Consider the following 17517-nt stretch of genomic DNA (forward strand, 5'->3'; position numbering starts at 1 on the left):
TGTCTGCTTGTACCCACGTGGCCGTGTCAGCCTCCTGTCCACATCTCATTTGGGTGTGTAAGCTTTCTATAAATTAACATCTCACGCCCGACCTCTCTGCCAAGCCGCATCTCCAACTACTGCTGTCGGCTGCACATCCCTCCTGCATCTCAAATTCAGGTGGCCAAACCAGACTTATCGTTTTCCCTTGTTCTGCAGAGTTTCCGGTTTCTATGGAAGCCTCCATCATTTTTCTGGTGCCTCAAGTGTGAAAGCCTTCAACACTCTTGAATGCCCTTTTCGTCTCCCTGCCTTCCAGATCTGCTCAGCTGTCCGCCCTGCCATGCTGTCCATCCTGTTCCCCATGTCCCATACAGGTGCCCCCGTCTCCCTGTGTGTGGCCTTGGCTTAGCTTGGCCCTTCGCTCCCTCTTGGATGGATGGCTGCGACTGCCTGGAAGCCCCTTTGCCTCCAGGCTCTGCTTGTGGGCTTGCCACAGCCTTGCCGGTGGCGCTGCTGTGAACCAGCCAGAGGAAAGTTGGGGGAGGCCAGTCCCGTGCCCTGCACCAGGGCATCAGACATCTGGATGGGGCTCACTGCAAAGAGGGGTGGGACACGGGACAAATCCTGAAGTCCGGAGTGGCCTGTAGCTGCAAAACAGCCTGAGGTGATGAGGCTGGGTGAGGGGATGAGGTGTGGCAGCTAGACAGATTCTTGAAATCAGGCAAATCTTGCAGTTCTGGGTGATCAGCCTGTCTGAGAGCGGAGGCCAAGCCGGCAGTGGAGGAAGGAGGGCAGCGAGCCCACTTTGTGGAGGCAGCTGGCAGGAAGGAACGAGGCAGGGGCCAGGTCTAGAGCCTGGTGGTGCAGGGCTCAGAGTAGGGGAAGGGAAGGCTCCCTGGGCAGGCATCCAGCGTCTGGCTGGGGCTGACCAGCACCAGCAAGGTGGTGGCTGTGCTCAGGGGTTCCTTGTCTCCCCCAGATTCAGGGTGCTTGGTGGCCCTGGGGATTCCTCAGCTCCGGGCCTTCACCAGTATGGACCCCTCCACCTGGAATGTGCTCCCCCCTCACAACCTCCACATCCCCAAATCCTACCCATCCTTTAAAGCTCTAGATCAGATGCGCCTTCCTTCTCGAAGCCGTCATTCTGCCGAGCTATGATATTCTTCTGTGGCCACAGAAATCCACGCCTCTCGGGGCGCCTGGGTGGCTCAGTCAGTTAAGCGTCTGACTTCGGCTCGGGGCATGATCTCACAGTCCGTGGGTTCAAGCCCCGCATCGGGCTCTGTGCTGACAGCTCAGAGCCTGGAGCTGCCTCGGAGTCTGTGTCTCCCTCTCTCTCTGCCCCTCCCCTGCTGTCTCTCTCTGTCTCTCTCTCTGACTCAAAAGTGAATGGACATAAAAAACAAAAACAAAAACAAAACAGAGTCCACACCTCCTGTTCTGCACACACCTTGGACTATAGTTACTTACATTGCCAGTTTACTAGACTGGAGCTGTTTGTGGGCAAGATTCAAGTCTGAGGCTAGCACAGTTATGTGGCTCAATATAGTCCTTGATGTCATTTGACAACGAATAGACTATATCTTCTCTTTATGAGTTTCTCTGAATCAGATATTCAGTAGCGGTCACCCCCCACGGGTCTGCTAACCTCACTGTGGTCATCCTGAGTGCAAACCGATTATTTCCAGTTCTTCATCCCCTCGGCACTTGAACACCTACAATTTGGGTGGCCACATGAATAGTTCTGGGCAATGAACCGTGAAGGAAAGGGACATGTGTCACCTCTGGGCCAGAGTGTTGAGGCCAATAGGAGAGCCTTCAGAGAGCTCTTTTCCCTCAGGCAATGTTTGAGATGTTGGCTGCTCTGGTGTCCCAAGTTCCCCTGAATACCTCTGATGGGCAGAACATGCCCCCCAAACCCTTGCTGACCTGTGACGGGCATGGAACACGAATGAGAAGTAAGCCTTTGTTGTTTCCAGCCACTGAGGTCTGAAGGATGCTATGGCTGCATAACCCAGCCCAGCCAGCCAGACACATTCACCCCATCGCTTGATCTGCTCTAGATACGAGCCAAGCTACACATCACCGAACCCCGCGGCTGACAGGTGACCTGACGGGAGGCAGAAGCCAGGGGAGGCTGTGCGTTTAGGAAGCAGAGTGCTTCTCTCAGCAGTTCGGCTCCCTTGGTGGCATCTCACTGCGGAGCGCCAGTAATTCAGATGCGGGTGCGCAGGAAAGGGCAGTACCTTCCACTCTCCTCTCTGTGGGCTGCTTCCTAAATTAATTAAAAGCTGGGGGTGAGTGGAGAGGATATTCTATTAATTCAGAATGTTCTTTTTAAAATTTCCAGCCTGCAGTAGGATTTTTCTCCTCATTCAGCCAAGTGGTGTTTTGTGAGAGTTAGCAGGATTCCTCTCTGGGTGGGCAAAAGCATGGCACTTTCCAGGTTCGAGCGTGCAACCCGCTTCCCTGGGCATCTGGAGGGACCGTTCGCTTGTGGAGTTGAACAGCTCAGGAGACAGCACAGCCCCGTGCAGCAAATGCTCTGGGAGCCATCAGCCTGACAAAACGCAGGTGTATTCCAGGCTCTTGGGGTATGCAGGGATTCCTTGGGCGGAACAAAAACCAAACAAGCCCTACCGCTGTACCTCGGATGGAAGGGAAGTGGTTATCTCTGTGAAACAAAGCTTAAAGGTAAAAAAGCTCTGCAGTGTCCTGTGTGCATGCAGACGGCTAAACCTCAGGAACATACAATGACAAGAGAAATGGGGGAGAGACGGATATTTAATTGAATAAAAACTCCAGGCTGTGACAGGGGTGGGGAGACACGAAGCAGTAATGAACAACATAATTTTTTAAATGACGATGCAATTAGTTAACATCCTGAATATGTGAAGGAAGGGGGAGAGGCATCTTTTAGCCCAGGAACACTGCTAAACAAAGAAGGGAACTTTGCTTTAAAACAAAAACAAGGGGCGCCTGGGTGGCTCAGTCGGTTAAGCGTCCGACTTCGGCTCAGGTCACGATCTCGCGGTCCGTGAGTTCGAGCCCCGCGTCAGGCTCTGGGCTGACGGCTCAGAGCCTGGAGCCTGTTTCCGATTCTGTGTCTCCCTCTCTCACTGCCCCTCCCCCGTTCATGCTCTGTCTCTCTCTCTGTCTCAAAAATAAATAAACGTTAAAAAAAAAAAAATTTTTTTAAAAAAACAAAAACAAAAACAAAAACAAAACACTTCTATATGCAAAAGGCCCTGATTATCATGACTTGAGCAAAGCTCAAAATGCCAAGACAGGAAAGAGGTTTCTCCTGGCAGAGAAGCTAACAAATGAATCAACTTTGTATTTCATTTTGTTCTGAAACTTGTAATTCATTTTATTCTCATCCGCGAGGAAGAGGTATTGGGCTAGATAATGACATTGGCAGACATTCAGGTTCATTCATGCTGTGGGTTGAGGACTAATCTCCCCAGAAGACGCTTGGGGGGTGAGGCTCCTGCTGCTGAGAGCCTCCCTAGCCTGGGCTTCCCAGGCTGTAGAAACTTACCAAGGCTGCGATAGTGGAAGTGGCAACTGGGTCGGTGGTGGGGGGCAGACCACAATCTGCTCAGGAAACCATCTCCCAAAACCACGGGGAGGTTCACTTGTGTGGGTCAGCTGCTTGGACATAAAAGGAATGTCTGAGAGCAGTCAATATCCCACCCTTCACTCCGATCACACTTCCTCCTCTGAAAGGGTCCAGTGGTCATTCTCATGTGTCTAAGGGTTATGAAGGCAGCTGGACATGTGTTTTGAGCTCACTTCTGGAAGGATCCTCTCACACTAATTTCTGGGCTGTGACCCAGGAAACTCAGCTGTCTCCTTCCTAGTTGCAGGACCCACAGCATCTGCCCAGTGATTGAGATGGCCCTCTTGATGGAATCAGTCTAGAGTCAAGAGGCAGAAGAAAGTTCATGGCCTGTTGGAAGTCTTGTCATGACAAGAGGTTTTTTGTCCTTTTTTGTCATGACATGAGGTTTTTTCTCCCTCTGGAAAGAACATCCAGCCACAGTACTGCCCGACCAGGACGGCCTATCAATCACAAGACATTTGGGGAGAAATCTTATCTTTATACAATGACTCACATTAGCTCCTAGCCTAAGGCTCAGTACAGAGTAGAGTTTGGGTTTATCTGCCTTTACTTTTATGAGCTGAAAACTTCTCTGGCCACAATATCCTGGTCATCCTCATGTCTAGTCTGAACTCTGGGTAGAAGACACTGCCCAAAGTCATATCAGCAGAGAAACCTGAAAACTTGGCTTAAAGTGAGGGTTACTTTATTGAGTTTCTGCTCCTAAAGCACGTGACATATACAAAGAATAAGACACAAGGTGTGTGAGTAGCTTTTCCATTCTTGACCTTCCCATGGCAGAAGAAGGGGCTCTTCAGCAGACTTGCCTCTTGAAAGTCACACACACACGACTCTGGAAGTTGGCGTTGTGTATTCACAAGATACAGTGGCAACTCACCTCCAGGAATTTACCAGGGCTATACAGACTGAGATTAAGCAAACCAACTTGAGTTATAGGGGGTTGGTGGGAAGGCCACTAGTAACTCAACAAAAACGTACTATGACAATGCAGAACACTTGAAACATTTTTTTTTTCCTAAACTGAACTTGGCCTAAGGTAGAGGTCTAAAGGAGAAAAAAACCGAAACCTTCACTACCACTGAAACAAACACTGAAGTACTTAGTAATTTATAGAACTAAAGTTGAAGATGAACATTGTCCCAGAGTCAAGAGGGGGTGGAGGGCGCTGATATACTCTTAAGTTGACTTTGTTTCAATCAAGAAGATTCTCTTCAGAGAAAAATGGATTCCAGCTCTGACTTGGATTAAAACTCCCCATTTTCCAGAGAACATTTTATCCAGGTTCTTCTCTGCTCTACTGAGGCATTTGAAACAGTTGCTTGATACTTCATGGCATTTTAAAGCTATGCATAACACAGAAGTCATTCTGGAACCTGGGTGCCTTCTTTTCTTTACCATGAAGGTTATTTCTGAGAACAAAGATCTGTTTTCAAACAACTGTGGTCATTAACTGTGGTGTGCCAGAAAACATAGGGCATGTTTAGTGTCGGCAGAATCCTTCCTAAAGAAAGTGGCTAAGTTCCCATGAGGAATCAAGACATTCATTCAATGCATGAGGAAAGTCAACAAGGAAGTGGGGGAAGGAGCCCTCACAACCAGCGGAAGGTGCACAGACACCTCGGAGCCCCAGTGATTTCAGCGCAGGACCAGGAGTCTTCATCTCGGTCTGTGCCACATCAGCGAAGAGCTTCCAAGGGTCACAGCTCGCCGCGTAAAGGCTCGTGGCCCGATCTGCACCCTTCGGCGGGCCGCTGCAGAAGCAGCCATTCTTCCAGTCCGCTTCCTTCGTCTCCAGGGTTGTGGAGCTTGGTGGAGACACAAAACTTCAGGAACTCAAACCACCTCCCCCGAAAAGGCGACTATTTTACATTGTATTTTATATGAACCAACCTCTGGGCTCTCCACTCTTCTTTCTTTCCTACTATTTCCCCCTTCTTTTCTTGGCAGCAGATCCATAAAAAGTGAAAACCACAGAAAACATCACCTTGGGAGACAAAAACGACCAAGACAGGTCCGGCCGCTCGACAAATGTCTTGGCCTTGACCTACACAGGAGCGGTTAAGACTCGTGCTACCGCTGCCGCTGCTCCTGCATAACACTGTGTTTGGACAGTTGAACAAGTGCAAAAAAGAACGTCGCGGAGTCCCCTCGGTGTCGCCCGGCCGCGCAGCTCATGGTGTGGGAGGTGGTTTCGGGGACGGGCACGAGCTCTCACTGTCAAAGCTGGCAGCCCGGCCCTGCCACTGCGGAGAGGGGAGAAGGCTGGTTATTGATCGCCAGGGGGGTTTGCATTTCAACTTTCAAAACTTCTCTGGCCCATGCACTGAATTCACCTTTCCCGGCTTTTCATAAGCTTTCTGGAATTTTGCTGTCAGCCATGCAAAAACAGAAGGAAAAGAGCTGTAGGGCTTCTAGTTTGGAATACCTGATTTTTAGAAAAGACCTACTGCAGAGATAATTAAAGCTTTCTCCACTGTGCAGTGTGTGCGTGTGTGTGTGTGCGTGTGTGTTAATGAGGTGCTATGACTGGGCCATTTCTGAGTGCTTCAGCCATTTCTCACACTGAAAATCAGATTATGTTAGCAGCAAAAGAGGCAGTCTACAGAGTATGCCCTTATTGCCAAGAACCCACAATCATGAATTATTAGCAATTTGTCTGGGGGCTGTTAGCACAGCTACAAACCTGATATTGCTTTAGCTCTGTGCTCTCTTTCTTAGGCTTAATGCTTCCTATGGGCATTCGCACCCACCTTGTGAGGAGGTGGCAGTGTGAGGGGGGCAGCCAGTTCCCCTTTCCGGGGCATCCCCTTCCTTCTCCCATCTCACAGGTTGCCCCCTCTCAGCCCCACCCTGCCCCTGCTGTCAAAGTCGGTGATGTAATGAGGCGTAATGGAGTGAAGGAGAGGGCTGAGGATGAATGGACCCGTGCCTGAGCCATTCGACCCTTCCTTCAATTGAAAAGCCAGTCATGCTGGAGCAGTGCATTCTGGGCAAAGATCTGACCCCGGGCATATTGTTGACCTGTCTTGCGGCTGTGTAACTTCAAAGTGAGGCAGTGTCCACTGCTCATTCCATCTTTCTTGTGAGCTGGGAAGACCCAGCCCTCTCCCAGGTGCCCTTGGGACAGTGCTCCAGAGAGTCAGGGAGGGAGGGGGTCGAGATGGCCCTTCGGCACTGAAGTACAGCCCTTCCACTTGCCCCGAACTTTGGGGGTCTCCACCGTGGAATGATGGGCTGAGTAGAAGCTATGCTGTGCATTTATGCATGAAGCGGGGGCGGGCTGGGGAAGGATGCAGTTCTCCCCACAGCGCAGCCATTTCTAGATAGAGCTGAGCCGCCTGAGGAGCAGACCATTTGCCAGCCAGCATTTCCTACTGGAAACCCACCGTGCTGAGGAGAGACCCAGACCAGTGGAGAACCTCCATGCTCCCAATTCTACAGAAAGCCCCTGCCACCTTCCCTGGACTTGGTCACTTAGTGCTCCCTGTGCTGGCTAACCAGCAGATCTTCACGACTAGCCAAACACCGGACAATCCGGTACTGATGACCACTGCCACGTGTCCTAGATCTGAGTGAGCTTAGCATGCCGGACCTGGAGGCGGGCCCAGGGGGTCATCCAGCCCGGAATCTCGTCCTTGCGGATAACAGAATCAAGACACAGAGAAGTCAAGACACAGCTAGTCAAGGGCAGAGCCAGGATGTGAAACCAGGTCTCCTCATTCCCAGCTCGGCGTTCTTTCTGCTCCGTTCCGCCACCGCCTCAGCATCTGGCCACGCCAGGGGAAGGAGATGCGACTTGTGAGAAGAAACCTAACCTCTTTGGGTCCACACCGGGTACTTACTCCTAACTCCAGGTGGTAGTCTCTCTGCTTGCAGCATCCACGTGAATGAAATCACAACCGAGGGTTTCCCTGGTGAAATATTTTAAATACATGAATGCCTGGTTGTTGAGCCCGCTGTGACCTCTGACTCAAGTGTTTCCTAACCAGAAGGTGACACGAGATGATTACTAATGCTTGCATTCGACACACCTTTACTTTAGGAATTGTACTCTTTTCTGCCAGGACCTTTGATGTCGGTGCAAGGTACATTGTAATTGCCGGCTTCTCCCCTGGGGAAGCACGCCACCTAAACAATCTGATTGGTAGGCCAGTTCAGAGGAGAAAAACGAAATGGCTACAAGGAGTACCTTTTTTTCTCTATGTAATACCCCAAAGAGAAGTCACACGGAGCGTAACTGTTAATCCGGGACAAATGAAGAAGGCACGCTCACTCCCCTGCCAGCCCCTGATTTTTTCTATGAAGATAAACAGAGGAGGGAGATGGGGTCCGTGGACAATGGGAAAGTGAATGGTTCTAGCAGGCTTATCATGGCGGCTCTGAAATAGCAAAGAACTGACCCTGGCACACAGGGCGGCTGTGTTCCAGTAAGCCCTCTTATTGTTCTGAAATGGGTCACGTTCCAGCAGATCTAAAAATCTCCGGAAGCTGATCTAAACTTGGTGCTCCATGATAAAAACACCTTGGAGAAGGCTGCTGGTCAACCCGGGCTCTGTGTGTGGTGAAATCAATGATACGCAGCACCGGGCAGGAGTGCTCAGAGAGAAGAGGGCCACAGCCCCCGCCAGAGAAGGATGCTCGCTGTGGCTTAATCAATTTCTACTCAGGAAAACATCCCAGCAGGGAAAAATACCTTTTCAGTTAGTTTGTTCCCCTCAACCTTATTTTAAAACCCCAAACAAGCGAGCAAGTATGGTGCCCTCTTATTCTCATTAATAAATAAGGAACGATCACAGCGCTTGAAACTCTTCTAAGAAAGGTACAATATAAATAGCGCTTTACAGAGACGATGCCATTTATCTGCCCTGGAGCTGGAGAATAAGATTTCTTTATGTACTATACAAATGGGAGAAACAGGTTCCAGGGGCAAGGTTCTTGCTCAGTGTCTAGCACAGAACCGAGGAGGCGAGCTGGGAGCTCTAAGGATGACTGAGGGGGATAAACGTTCAAGTACGATGCATCACGTGAGCCCAAAGAGGGTTTACTTCATATCTACCCGGTAGGCTTTTAGATGCATTTTTGTTAAAGATTCTCAAACTGTGGGTGCTAAAAGTGTAGGTGAAATCCTAAGTTGCCAAGATCAATGTCATTTTCAGCTTCTTCATACAGAGAACTGATCAGCTGAGCGGAAAATGGTAGGATAATGAGTGGGGGAGGGGCAGTCTCGGGAGCTTGGTGTGTGAGGTCAAGAAAAAAGTAAGCCCAAAGGATAGGAATCAATGTATTCTCTTTTCGTTTCCCATATACTGTTACTTTCCTTCCCTTCACTGTCTCATCAAATATTCATTTTCAAGGTCTTGATTCCACTTTATCTTTCTTTCTTTTGTAGTCTGGACTAGTGAGTCAGGGTTTTCAAAGAAACGGGACTTGGAATCAATTATTTGGCTTAATTAGGTTGTATTCATCATGGAGTGATTCTGGAACCGAGTCCCGGCACCCCCATGCCACTCTGCACCCACCCCCAACTCCAGCCGCCTCTGGCCGGTTGCTTCCGGTTTGCGTGGACAGACCAGCCCAGTTATAATGCCGGTTATCTTTCTGAGGTGGTGCGACGTGAGGGCTCACTGGCTCCACTAGTCATCATTTAAGGGTCCGAGTTTCCAGAAGAGCAGAGATGACAGGAGCCTACCGCCTCATTTACCAACCAGGAAACGGGAAACCAGAAGAGGCAGTGAGTTGCCTGAAGCCCTGCAGCCTATCAGGGACCTCTCAGCTTACGTGTCCCTCCCCCTAATCCATCCTGAACACTTCAGTGTATTTATTCTACTCTTAACGTATCTCCAATGGATTTAAAAATGGGGGAGGGGGCAAGGCACCCTCCCTTGGTTGATTCAACCCTGCATTCAAGTGAGGTACCAGGTGTGGTCTCTGGGCACCTACTGTTCTGTCTAGGAGCTGCCTCCTGAGTAGGCAGAGGCTGGTCGTGGGTACCGCACCCACACCCTGCAGACAGAGCCTTCTGGATAAGAGGAGGCAGAAGATCTCCTGGGGGAAGGGAGCCGGGGAGGTGAGGGATGGGACTGGCCTCAGTCATTTAAGCTTCACAGAAGCTGTGGTAGAATCAAGGAAACCACAAGACAGAAACATGAGGCCTCAGATGACCAAGAACTTTGTGTCTATGACTTACTTCTCCACACTGGCCTTGAAGACATGCCTACCTGAGTAGGTAAATCAATTAGCTTGGCTCCTAGAACCTTCTATCCCCCACATGATTCCACATGTCCAAATACCCTCAGCTCCCAGTCTCTCTTAAGACACCTCACACTGCAGGGGCGCCTGGGTGGCTCAGTCGGTTAAGCATCCACTTTGGCTTAGGTCACGATCGCACGGTTTGTGAGTTCGAGCCCTGAGTCAGGCTCTGTGCTGTCAGCTTGGAGCCTGGAGCCTGCTTCGGATTCTGTGTCTCCCTCTCTCTCTGCCCTTCCCCCACTGCACTGTCTCTCTCTCTGTCTCTCAAAATAAATAAAACATTTAAAAAAATTAAAAAAAAAAAAAAGACACTTCACACTGCTCTGGGGTGGAAATAGGTGGAAACAGACCTGTCCACCCCAAAAAGAAAAGGGAGTTGGGAGGTCCTCTGGGTTTGGCTCCCACACCTTTCCTGTGTCACAGAGCCTAAAGAAAGGATTACAGCTGACCCTTGAACAACATCAGGATTAGGGGCACTGACCCTCCACACAGTCAAGAATCTGAGTATCGCTTTTTCCTCCCCCAAATCTTAACTACTCACGTTCTGTTGACTGGAAGCCTTACCGATAACATAAACAGTCAATTAACACATATTTTGTATGTTATAGGAATTCTATACTGTATTCTTACAATAAAGTAAGCTAGAGAGAAAAATGTTATTAGGAAAGTCATCTGGGTGGAGCTCCGGGGTGGCTCAGTCGGTTGAGCATCCGACTTCGGCTCAGGTCATGATCCCGAAGTTCATGAGTTCGAGCCCCACGTCGGGCTCTGTGCTGACAGCTCAGAGCCTGGAGCCTGCTTCCGATTCTGTGTCTCCCTCTCTCTCGGCCCCTCCCCTGCTTGCTGTCTCTCCATCTCTCTTGAAGATAAATAAATGTTAAAAAAAATTTTTTTTTTAAATAAAGTCATCAGGGAGAGAAAATGCATTTACAGTACTGTACTGTATTTGTATATATAAAAAAAAGTCCACACCTAAGTGGACCCACACAGTTCAAACCGTGTTGTTCAAAGGTCAACTGTACTGTTTTTAAGGTGACTGCTTTTCAGCTGAGGGGCCACATGGTGTAAGGGTTAAAGCTTTATTTTTTTCATTAGATTTTCCAACTTTATGCTCTAGACTTTCTAGGCTTGAAGGCTAGGATGAACAAGCGATCACCTGCTGTTTAGGATACAGAATGGGTATGAGATACTCAAAATAAGGTTTAAAGCTCACCTGGTGACCCCCACATCTCAACCCATTTGAGAAAAAGCAGGCCTGGGAGCCACCAGGGTGATACATAGCAGGATCTTACATTGGCAGAGTTTGGCGGAGGGGAAGCCAACTGTCAATGTCACTGGAAGGGACATTTTCTTTGCAGTTGAGAGAAATGATTGGCTCCAGATTATTATATAGCAAGGCCAAAGGGGCCAAGATTGGAGCCCAGGGCTCAGGACTCCTGGGCTGTGCTCCATCCATCATATCTCTGTTAGCATGCGGTCACACAGTGTGCCGCCTTGAAGCCACACTCCATCCAACAGCGGGAGAACCAGCATTCGTGGTGGCAGGATCTGATCTCTGGCCATCTGCATCCAGGCAATGAAGACTGCCTTGGGACCACCTGGCTAGAGCCTCAGGGAACCTAGTGCTTCCATGGCCACGTTCTGATCTCAGCCTCTTGGGGCTTTCTCCCAAAGGACTGACTCGGCCCCGGGGGCTTCGTGAAAGCATTCTGGGCCTGGCACAGTGGAGCTGCTGGGAAGGCTTCCTCCAAGTTCTAATTTTCCGTTTAGAACTCAGTGTCGCTTTCAATATGCTCGACATCAGAGGCTTTTTGTCAGGCTGCTTCCCACTGTCCTCCTCCATTTCCTTCCTGCCTGTTCCACACTGGGTGAGAAGCACGTAGCCCCCGCACACCCCGGGAAGGACCCACGAAGGCGAGGTCGTACAGCCGCCGACTGCCATTCTCCAGCCCACGCTGCCATGCGGCAAACTTGCCAAGGGCCAAGCGCGACCTCACCCACCTCTTTGAAGGATTTCTTTACCTCCACCAAGGAGTGCCAGTGTGCAATGGGCTTCCGTGGGTACGCCAGCATCTCGTTCCAGTGGTCCCTGCCCAGGCCTTCGGCATTGATCCCCACACGACACACTCCTATGATCTCATTGTGGCCCACTCTGAGGGAGAAAGAAAGGGCCTGGCGCTGGTGACCAGACACGCTGTCAGAAAGGGGGGTCCTGGGGGCTGGGATTCTGCCCAGAGATCTAACTCAGAATGCTGAGCTCTGAAAACAGATGCTTGGCAGGGCCTCGGGGTGCCGGCGGCAGTGAAACTTTGCCCACCCTCCTTGGGTGGACACTGACACAGAGAGATGAGAAAAAGGTGACAAACTGCTTTGGAATCACAGGAAATGGTGGGCAGATGGCCGGACTTTAGGGAATGGGAGAGTTTAAGTCTTGTCCCTTATTGGACTCTGCTAGGACATCACAGCCTTGCTTGAGATCTCAGCATTTGGAAATAAATCACCCCGCTCTGAGTACTCTTTCTCCATACCCCCAAAGGCTAGAATGTGATTGATTCACTCAGCAAGAACATTAATCACCACTCAACTATGTTCAGCGAGCACCTACTATGCCTGAGAACTTGTGCTAAAAATCCTGGATGAAGGGTTTACTGCATGTTTTTTTTTTTTTCTTCCTTCAGCTGGAGTGACACCTGGAGAGAAGGTGTCACGGTGGCTGGGGTGGTTGGAAAATATTTTTGAGCCGGCCCTGATGGAAGAGAGGATTTGGATAAGTGGAAGAGAAGAAATATATCCAAGAAAGGGGAAATTAAGTTGGATAAATATGTTGGGTCCAGATTCTGGAAGGCCTTGAGAAGCTAGGGGAAGAGCCTATATAACAGGAGCCATTGGTGGTTCTTGAGAAGGGTAGGTGCCAAAGAAAGTAGTCTTTTAGGAAGGCGTGCTTCCAGTGTGTTGGCAGGATTGAGCCAGGGCGTGATGGAGGCAGGGGGCAGCTGGGACGCTGCACAGCCATCCCTGAGTGGGAGTGGTAGCAGCACCAGAAATGGAGAGGAGGGAGGCATTTTAGAGGACAGATGACAGGACTTGGTGGCAGGGGGAGCAACAGGAGTAGTCAGGGGCAAATTCAGGGAAACTAACGGGTAGATTGGCCCTTGATGGAAATGGGCCCTGCTGGGAAGCAAAACTTGAGCTTCTGCTCAGGGGAATCCACACTCTTCCTCAAACTTCTGCACCCTTCTTGGGTGGAGCCATATTTGAGGCCAATGGGATCCCGAGCCCTGAACCACAGGGTCCAAGGTCAGGACACCCTGTGCTGCATTGGTGTGGGCGTGAGGGGCAGGGAATCGTGGCCCTCTGGGACCAGCACCTACCGATCGTAATCCATAACCGAGATGAGCAGGTTGACTTGATCCATGTTCTCTGGGGGGATGTCAAAGATGATGGCTTCATTGTAGACAGGGTTGAGAGTGTTCTTCTTTATGGTCGTTTTCTTCTTCTTCAGTCTCCTCCCATCACAAAGCAGGGACACTTTGACATATGGATCTGTGCCAGTGGAGGGGTGATGGGAAGGGAAAGGGGCATGTTAGGGAGCATGTTAACCAGATGTCCTCGAACATCATTTGCAGCAGAGAGACGGAAGCCACAGACCTACTGTTGCTCATCAGATGGTATCAGTGGGTTGTTAAGATAATTAAACCACCTTGTATTTATGTAGCACACCTGTCTCTGAGGACACTTCGTGCTTAATAAACACAGAGTCTTTAGCGACCTCAGGATTATTGGGAGAGTGCCTAATGGACTTTCACTAATGGTGAAGCTGGCCTCAAATCAGACAGGACACCTGCCCATGGGTATGCAGATCACGGCCCTAAATCTCAGCTCCGTGATGGCCGGCTTGCTCCAAAGGGTGGTGAAGCTGAACGAGGCACTCGGTTCCTTTCCCCGACTTGGAGTCCTTTTCTCTGGGGGTTTGTCAGCATTATTAGCCAAAGGATAAGGGAGTAAAAATAGATGTCGATGACACCCAAGGAGTAGCAGCGTGTCAGAGTAAATGAACAGCGACAATCACAACGCTGGTCCTGTCCTCCCCACCTGACAACAGGATTATGGGTCTCATTGTCCCAACAAGCTCATTTCCAGCTGGCATCAAGAAAGGCCCTGCTGTCTGCTTCCCCGGAAGCCCTTTCCTGCCCACTTTTGGGCAGAGGAGGAGGATGGGGCTGTGGCGGGGGCCGTGAGTAAGGCGGCTTCCTGAGATTCAGGGCAACCAGTTGACATTTCATTTCTCAGGGGGATCTTGGATTCTCTCCATCCCCAGAGGAGATGTCTTTTTACTGAACCTCCATGTGTCTCCCATCCCTGTCTCTTCTTTTGTTTTCTGAATAGGTATTTTGTGGTCATCCTTCTACCCTGAAATTTTCAACTCATCCAAGTGAAGCGACACCTATTGTATCTCATAGCACAGGTGTCTTAGACACCATCATAATTGTTATTTATGCCGCACAGCTCAAGAAATGGGAGGGCAACTCACAGGTAATAACAGCTTTTGAGACGCTGATGTGCCGAGACACCTTCTTGCCCAGAAGCCAGGGTTCATGTGAATCTGTCAGCAGCTGTGGGCCAACCAGCCACTGCCTGGCGCCTTGATGCACAGGCATGCAGTTCTATCTCATGGGCACCTGAGCACCCACCAGGCCCTCCCGCTCCCCGGGCATCGCTCAGGGGGCAGCTGGGGCACCTCACCATGCAGAAGCTTGAGAGAGCCGACTAACCAATGTGACAGCGGCAGCTATGCCTTAACCTTGGGGGCACTTAGGTTTATGGGGGCTCTGGGGGGACCATGATTAAACAGTAGGTGTTTAATCAACCCGCCGTCTCCAGTGACCCATTTGGAAGGGCCCTCTCTTGGGGATGTTTTCAGTAAAAAGGAAGGCAGAGTTCCTAGAACCTCTGTGAGACAGCTTTCTGGTTTCTATAGGCTCTGTTGTCTAGGGATGTGCCCAGGACAGTGTTCAGGTCCAGGCAGTCAGGTAGGAAAGCTTGCCCCAAGACCTGTTGTTAACGTGGCAACTTCTAGACTCCATAAGGTATATGCTGCCCTGGAAAGTGTCTTCAGGCTTGAGGCTGTTCAAGTGCTGGCTTGTTGCCCGCCACGCCCATTTCCATGTACCTCCTAGACAACAGATTCCCATGTCACCAGGCTTGGAAAAATATGGCAGAGCCACCTGTCCCAATGGCCACTAGGCAAATGCTTATTACCGACTGGGAGATTCTCAGCTTCTTTCCCCAACTCTGTTTACCCCTCTGAGGTATGTCCATTTACAAATTTCAGTGGGTGTATTTCCCTTGAAGAAATCATCAATCTTATGACCGTCCAAGAGGCTAAGCAGAGAGATGACTGTTCCTTTGGATTCTCTGGGGCAAAAATTTGTGGCTTCTAGTGGAGTGCTGGCTGCACAAGACCTTGGAAGTTGTTTCCTCTCTAGCAGCCTCTGATGTTCTGTGCAGCTGAGGGAGAGAGCACGAAGGCTGGCAGTGTATTTCAGCCTCATTGTCGTGAGGGCCATCATAGTCCAGCATTTACCAGACACTGTGCTGAGATTTATGTACATCATGTGTTTTAAACTTCTCCCCACCCCCATAAAATATTTATCATCTTCACCCCCTTTTATAGGTAGGGGAATTAAGGCGAGAGAGATTAAGGAACTTGCCTCAGGTTTGAACCTAGGTCTGTCTGTCTGCAAAGTTTACATTTTAAACCACTAGACTCCAATCAGTACAGACCGGATGTGGTGGAGATGGGTGGGTTTTGTGGCATCCGGACCCTTATTATTATTGTGTTATTTTCATTGTCATCATTGCAGTGTATGGGCTTAGAGAATTGGTTCATGACTGGTTAAATCAAGGAGAATAGGAAGACCCATGGGTTCAGGGGTCGATGGCATAGAAATCAAGAACAGGCAATAAGCTCTATTCGCCCCCTGGTTTAGTCCAGTATCAAAGCAGTCTGAGCTGACGGCAACCTCAAACTCATCCTCAAAAACAGGAGATCTAGTCTGAGAGGCCCCTGCCACGTATGCCCCCACGGTATCACCCGCTGACAAGGCTCCTCATGCTACATATTCATTCAGTCACTCATTCAAAACATATTTATGCAATGCCTATTGTGTTGCCATGCACCGTTCCAGACATTGGCTTACATCTGTGAACCAAATAGACAGAAATCTCTGACAAAAGGAGGACCCCTGAATGTTCCGCGTCAAGTTGAGATTTAATGCCAGATTCTGAACCCAGGTGGAAAAGAGGGTCAGTTGCGAGAGGGGGATTAGGATTTGGTGTGAGAAAAAAATCTCTCCCCCACAACCTTCTGATGTGGAACGGCCGTTATGATTACCTCAGTGGCTTCAGCATAAGCTCTCTCTCTAGCACATCAATTTAATTACACCAGAGAAGATAGTGTGGGGACTTAGGCAGCAAAATCCTATTTCCCTCAGCAGGCTGGAGAGTCCTCGGTGAATTCCTGTCCCTGGCACGCACTTATTTTGATATTAAAATGAAATCTACATCGGCTGTATTTTTGGAGGAAGCTGGCTTGCTGGGACCTAAGAGCTTTTCACATGTCGGGAGAGGCTCTTTAAGCTTCTCACCACAACTCCCCCCCACCGCCCCCCGCCCTGCAAAGTGCAGTGGTAGCTTCAGTGGAAGGAGAGGCATTAGGGTGGGTGCCATCTTGGGGAGCTTTTGGTCTGGAAGACATGAGTGCCGCCCAGAGACAGTGGAGGCTGGGAGCAGAGGCTCCGAAGGATTCAGAGCGGCAAGAAGTACACATTACTTCAGTGTTTTCCAACCGTCTTTCCTCAAAGCCTCATTTTTTGGGGTCTAATACCTCATCTTCTTCCACCTACACCAGGTTGCACCTGGGCACAGATGTTCGCAGCTGGACTGTCCCCTCTTTATGGCCCCTGTGACAATACTAAGTTTTTCCAGGAAACAAATAATTAATGGATAAAAGCAAAAATCTCCCGTATACTCCCAACCCAGGTTCAGAGGCACCTCTGGAGTGGTTTTCCACTGGAAACCAGATTCATCACAAGCGCCTCTTGGGTGATGGGTCTTGGAAAACAAGCCTTTTCCTCCATTTGTAACTCTGAGCGCAGCTCAGACTGTTCTGTAAGTCTGCTCTTTGGGACACTTCACCCCATTTCGCTTCTCGGGCTAATTTGAGCAGATGGGGGAAGGAGGCTCCTGGGACCCACGCTACTCCTCTGCTTTATCAAAACTCAAATACCTTCTCTGGCAACAACGTTGTCATGGGAAAGGACCTGTCTCTATAGCTGCCCCAAGCAAGCATTTCCTCGGTTTCTGGAAGAGGACTCATGCTTCCTGCGCTTCTTAGCAGCTCTCCTGGCACTGAGGCTGGGGCCAGGAGCCCTGCAGGAAAAACTCAAATACAAATGCACTTTGCTTTTCAGTGGCCTCGCTCCTTTGACTAGGTCTTCGGGGCCGCCACAGGGCTGTGCGGACCTCCAAACATTTACACACTCAAACTTGACATAACCCTTCAAAGTCCTGGGGCCTCCTATAACTAGAAAAATTTTCCTTATTTATTTTTTTTCTCCTACTGTGTTTATTCCTTATTCTCCGCCTCCTCTGAGGAAAAG

At 49.9% G+C, this 17517-nt stretch overlaps 1 protein-coding gene across 4 annotated transcripts in view; it reads right to left on the bottom strand.

The window, feature by feature from the left end:
• Positions 1–5100: 5100 nt before the first annotated feature.
• The window catches only part of SYT6 (synaptotagmin 6), a 59284-nt gene continuing 46867 nt past the window's right edge, over positions 5101–17517 (bottom strand). The window contains exons 5-7 of one of the 4 annotated variants that reach the window (XM_042953514.1): positions 13228–13399; positions 11858–12008; positions 5101–5850 (exon numbers count right to left, since the gene is read on the bottom strand). In XM_042953514.1, the coding sequence (XP_042809448.1) occupies positions 5779–5850; positions 11858–12008; positions 13228–13399 (395 nt within the window). In that variant the 3' untranslated portion in view covers positions 5101–5778. Of the gene's footprint in view, positions 5851–7500; positions 7519–11857; positions 12009–13227; positions 13400–17517 lie in introns of those variants that run through there. The other 3 variants (XM_042953517.1, XM_042953516.1, XM_042953515.1) reach the window with 3 other exon arrangements.

Source organism: Panthera leo, chromosome C1 (genome assembly GCF_018350215.1).
Source record: "Panthera leo isolate Ple1 chromosome C1, P.leo_Ple1_pat1.1, whole genome shotgun sequence".
Taxonomy (NCBI): Eukaryota; Metazoa; Chordata; class Mammalia; order Carnivora; family Felidae; genus Panthera; species Panthera leo.